The 5,226-nt window shown below is 49.8% G+C and overlaps 2 protein-coding genes across 2 annotated transcripts; both read left to right on the top strand.

The window, feature by feature from the left end:
• Window positions 1–3,549: 3,549 nt before the first annotated feature.
• On the top strand, window positions 3,550–3,972 carry KRP23_9487 (uncharacterized protein; the record flags this gene model as incomplete). Its single annotated transcript, XM_067895899.1, has 1 exon — window positions 3,550–3,972. One exon carries the CDS (start codon window positions 3,550–3,552, stop codon window positions 3,970–3,972), a length of 423 nt encoding a protein of 140 aa, XP_067742666.1.
• A 230-nt stretch (window positions 3,973–4,202) lies between these two features.
• On the top strand, window positions 4,203–4,997 carry KRP23_9486 (Splicing factor 3A subunit 2; the record flags this gene model as incomplete). The annotated part of the gene is made up of 1 exon (XM_067895043.1): window positions 4,203–4,997. The coding sequence occupies one exon, from the start codon at window positions 4,203–4,205 to the stop codon at window positions 4,995–4,997; it is 795 nt and encodes a 264-aa protein (XP_067742665.1).
• Between the last annotated feature and the right edge of the window lie 229 nt (window positions 4,998–5,226).

The raw sequence follows: 5,226 nt of genomic DNA, 5'->3' as shown, positions 1-5,226 counted from the left end.
GTCATCGCAATTTTACAGGGTGAAATCACACGTTCAGATCGCACGCATGCCAACCCATTAGGCACGCCATATTCTGCCGCATCTTGGAGAACCGAACCTACGACACGTTCGCAGATCCTTGTACGTCCTTCTAGCAACTGCGCAGCTAAACCTCCACGAAAGCAACCTCAACCCTGCAACACGACATTGTCACCCTCGCTATACAACGCAAAATTGAGGCTAGGCAAAGCAAGCTCAGAGAGCACCAGCTGCCGTAGCGTGTATAAGAGAACATTAGCACGCTCGCGATCCTCCGTAAATCTACAGGTATTGCCTTGTTATTGGCGGAGAAACCTCACGAACCTTCCTCGTGTCTTCACAGTCGAATTGTACTGCTCCTGTAGCAATACCATCGTACAAACCAACGTACGCCACGCGGTGAAACTCGTACACCCAGCCAGGACGAAAGTCCATGTTGGCCTGGTGCACCGTGTGCGGCTTAGTGTCATCCCATACCACGACTTGAGCAACCCGCGTATTCAGTACTGACAGATCGAGCGCACGCATCGAATCCTGTTCCTCGTGGAACTCGATGCATTTCATTATATCTATGCATGTGACGCGAGTGCCGCAGCATCCTGCTAAGCGCTCCGACGTAAGGCAGCACAACTTCACAGTCACGGTCACGCTGAGGGCAGGGTGTGTAGCGCAGATAAACGCACGTAGGTCAGTCACAGTAGAAAATAGGTTCATAGCGTCTTGCTCCATTTCCTCCAGCACAGTGTTTCGTATAGTCGTCAGCAGCTCCATCACGCCTGTGCCGCAGCACGCCAAAGGGGAAGTGTGGCTTGCAATACGACCGCTCACGAATCGCGTGGACCACAGCCATAAGGTGTACTTATTCCTTGGCTCCAAAATCAGTAGCATCAGCGCGACCTCTGGCAGTACACTGGCAGTGCCCTCCTGGGAGTTCTTACGGAGTTTTTACGGGGGATGTGAACCCTGCCTTACTGAGTTTTCAGACAAAACAGACTCAACAGCCATACAAATCAGGGCCGACGGGTCGCAATGGCTGACCATTGTCCCCTAACCACCGATCACAAATCCTATCGAAAATTTGGCTACATTGGGTAATCTTCTGGTACCTGATACAAAGCGACCCTTCGTGGGTTCCATAAAAGTTTGCTCGGACTTTAGTGACTGTTAACACATTCGAGATGGGTATTTTTCGTGACTTGCCGTATGAAGCGCCGGATCGTCGCCTTGCGACGTCGTTTGAAGGAGTTTTTTTTTAATCGAAACTGTTCCCTAGAGGGAATCATAATGATAACCCTTAACCTGAATGGTAATACCACGTAAAAAAAAAGCTGTAAAAAGGGTAAATGAAGCAGTAAATCAAGGTATTAATAGAAGGTGTGTGTCGTACACATATTACGTTTTATTGTATTAATAGGGGGGGGGGGGGCTTTGCCCCCAAAATAGGACACTTAGTAAAACCTTGTGTAAATCTCAATGATAATTCACATTGATGGCAAAACAGAAGACACGCTGTCAGACGGCAGCTCTCAAAAGACAAGATATGTCGTACGAAAGCGCATGAATCCAGTTTGGCTCTTACAGCTTCTTGTCAGATGATAAATTTACTCACATGAAGTGTACATGTACGAGGAATTCGGTATAGTATATGTGAATCACACTGTGATAGGTTCAAGCGTGTTACAGCTTCGTTTCCCGAACGCCTACACCTTTAGATGCTTCCGTTACTAAAACCCGTATGGAGATCTTTGGATCTGGTCAGCGTACCGTGATAATTGTTGAGTAACACAGAAAACCTACATGTACATGCCCCGTAATATCTGATCGCCGAGACATAATTACTATCACTACATACGAACTCAGTATATCTAATACCTTTCAAATCGCTTCAGTGACTCTATTGCGCTTACTGAGAAAGACATCTGTACTTGATTAGTCACAGCTCATTATTCAGCGCTTGTGTGCCCATAGTACGGCCGATCTGGACTAATCAACTGATTTAGGACCCAACCTACGTGGTACAGAGAGGCTCCTTTTAATTCCGAACTTGTACTTAGATATCGCTATAGTAAGTTGAAGTGATTTTGCGACCTCCCATCTTGAACTATCAAAATAAGGGCACTCGTTATATAGCCCGATTGGGTAACACGAGACTGTCCATTCATGCCCAACGAGGCCCGATCCTGGTGCCCGAATGTGCCCGACTAGGAAAGAGTCGGAGAAGCATCGCGCGATGAGTCCTTCACTGTATACGTATAGCCGGACATTGGCTTGGAGCGTCGACTTGCATTTTTCAACCAAGAATCGCCACTCCGATATACTAGGCTGCGGAAGACGTGGCGTTCTCTGATGCGGAAAACGAAATTATTAGGTTGTACTTAAATGCACATGCATAGGTATCGATAGCGTAAGTACTGCAGCTCCTTCTTACTCAACAAATTAGTACCGTAACACGTCAGTATTATGAACGACATGTACCCAATTCAAACCATGTACAACCGAGTAAACCCGACCAGATCCAACTGAACCCAATCAGATCCAATTGAGCCCGAGTAAGCCCGATTGAGCCCGAGCTAACCCGAGTTAGCCCAGGAACGACATTAAATGAGAATGTATATACCTGCGCTTTGCAGTCGTTGGCTCGGCTCTCCTGACGTGGACGTTTCGGGCTCGCCTTCGACTTGAACTTCCCGTAGTGAGTGCATACGAACGTCCTTGCGTACTGCTCCCACTCACCAGGAATTTTGGGCGCCTTTGACTTATTCCGGTCGATAATTCCGTTACGCTCTACCACAGTAGTATTGTTCTTGCACGGAAGACCTACAAAATATTGATGATAAGACGGTGAAATAGCCCAAGTAATGCAGGAGACACAAACGAAGAGCTACCTGGAACGACTGCGCTTAGAACACGGCCAGATAGGCCTCGTAGGCCTCCCACGATGAGAACTGCACCTCTTGAGGCGGTGGAGCGTTCAAAATCCGCTCCTTGCCTTGATCACTGGTACTGATTGTTGGCTCAGCCGACTCGGCACCATTGAGACTCGGTGATGAGACATACGCAGCCATGGATGAGCTCTCGGACACGTCTGATACTTCCTCCTCGCTGTCGTCGTCTTGGTCAACAGGAAGGGGGCGCTTCTGGCACTGCCCTTTTGGGTTCGCGGCGCCGGCGTCATATTCCTTCCACCGGAGCCATCCGCTTGCTGAGTGAGGGGGGATTTGAGGTTGTGATGTGGATGTATACACCTCGTATACGTTATACCTTGTACGGATATGCAAAATCAGCAGCAAAGAAAATAAGAAAGGGTTAGGTTCCAGGAGAGGAGTTCCAATCGGGCATTTTACTCACTCTCCAAAATAAGTCACTACTATACTAATGCATACTATCGCTATTATAAGTCACTACTTTACATGGTACCGTTATTGCTTCGACAATGCCTGTCCAGATGGTGGACAGGCTCTCAGTTTCACCATCTTTTCATTTTGATGCAAGCGCATTCCTCATTTTGCGATTCAGTGCCCAAGCTTCCCAATGCGTCTGCATCTCCTAATCGTATCAATCTTCGGCCTCCTTGCAAGCGCCAACGCTGTGTCTGCACCATCGAATTCCAAGATAGTCAATACGGACCCACTATCTACTATTGAGTCGCTGCAGGACAACGCGAGCGGAAAGAGGTTGTTACGAACCCACAAGACGGCCGAAGCGAACGATGGCGACTCATCCAGCAACGAAGAGAGGGGGTGGAAGGAAATTGCGACAAAAGCTGCGGCAGCAGCTCGGTTAGCTAAGGCTCAGGTTCAATTTCCGTTCTGGTATCTGGCGGGAAAGAAACCAATCCAGCTGCAAGAAGAATTAAAGCTATTTGGTGTGTATCCACTGATCGGCCACAAGAACTGGCCGATTCTCACCAGCTACACCAACTACTACAACGCGCGCCACATTGAATACCCGTAGACGTCACTTTGGCTTCTGCTTGTGCTATCGTAGCAAGAGTCAACACTATCTGGGTAAAGAGGTTTGTAATTTCCACTCGGAAGTAGGCAATGAATGAACATTACCTGGTTTCTTTCATTGTTATACTGAGCGTTGAGAGATGTGATGTACTACGTAGTAGTAAGCCATTTTTGCAGCATGTTGGAGCTGCACGATGAGCTTTAACATTTTCGCCATAAAATACCAATTAAATGTATTCCCTCCTCTCATACCGTCGTCCTGTCCTCCTAATAATTGGCCAAAAGCGAATCGCCATAGACTTCCAGAACCGCGTGGGGTCCAAGCCTGGCTCGGGAGGCGTGGCATCCGAGTCGCAGAGCAATGTGGACCGCCGCGAGCGGCTGCGTAAGCTGGCGCTGGAGACGGTGGACCTGGCCAAGGACCCGTACTTCATGAAGAACCACCTGGGCTCGTACGAGTGCAAGCTCTGCCTCACGCTGCACAACAACGAGGGCAACTACTTGGCGCACACGCAGGGCAAGCACCACCAGACGAATTTGGCCCGTCGAGCGGGCAAAGACGCGGCAGACGCGGCCCATTCCACTGCGACTGCCAATCTTCAGGAGGCGAGGGCGGCAGCAGCTGCAGCGGCCGCTCGACCGAGAGCTCTCAAGATCGGATTGCCCGGGTACAAGGTGACCAAACAAAGAGACCCGGACACGGGCTCCAGGATCCTCCTGTTCCAGGTGGCGTACCCGGAGATCGCAGACAAGTTGCAGCCCCGACACAGGTTCATGTCGGCCTTCGAGCAGAAGGTGGAGGCGCCTGACAAGCGCTGGCAGTACCTCCTGTTCGCTTGTGAGCCGTACGAGACGGTGGCGTTCAAGATCCCCAATGACGACGTGGACAAGAGCGAGGGCAAGTTCTTCAGCAACTGGGACAAGGACGGCAAGACGTTCACGCTGCAACTGACGTTCGCAGTGGGGGACGCCAAGAAGAGCCAACCGGCGCCCCCACCGCCACGTCCGCAACTGCGGTATCTGTGAAACGGTATTGAGGGAGATGCCTAACGACGATAATATAGGTGTTTGTTTCAGTGACAACACGTTGAGGGGTGAAAAGGCCATGAACTTGTTGGTTTTGAATTCAATGAGGGTTTAACGTCGCTTGAGCTGCTGTTGACGAGCAGGGGAAGCATGCGTCGAACGCTTACAAGAGATTTCCTGTTGTGCGGCATCATAGGGGGCAGTCGAGCTGTTCGTTGTGGAATATGAG

Source organism: Phytophthora ramorum, assembly GCF_020800215.1.
Source record: "Phytophthora ramorum isolate Pr-102 chromosome Unknown Phyram_PR-102_s0008, whole genome shotgun sequence".
In the NCBI taxonomy this organism is placed as follows: Eukaryota; Oomycota; class Peronosporomycetes; order Peronosporales; family Peronosporaceae; genus Phytophthora; species Phytophthora ramorum.
The sequence above is the reverse complement of the archived record's forward strand: the minus strand, read 5'-3'. Positions and strand labels throughout refer to the sequence as shown.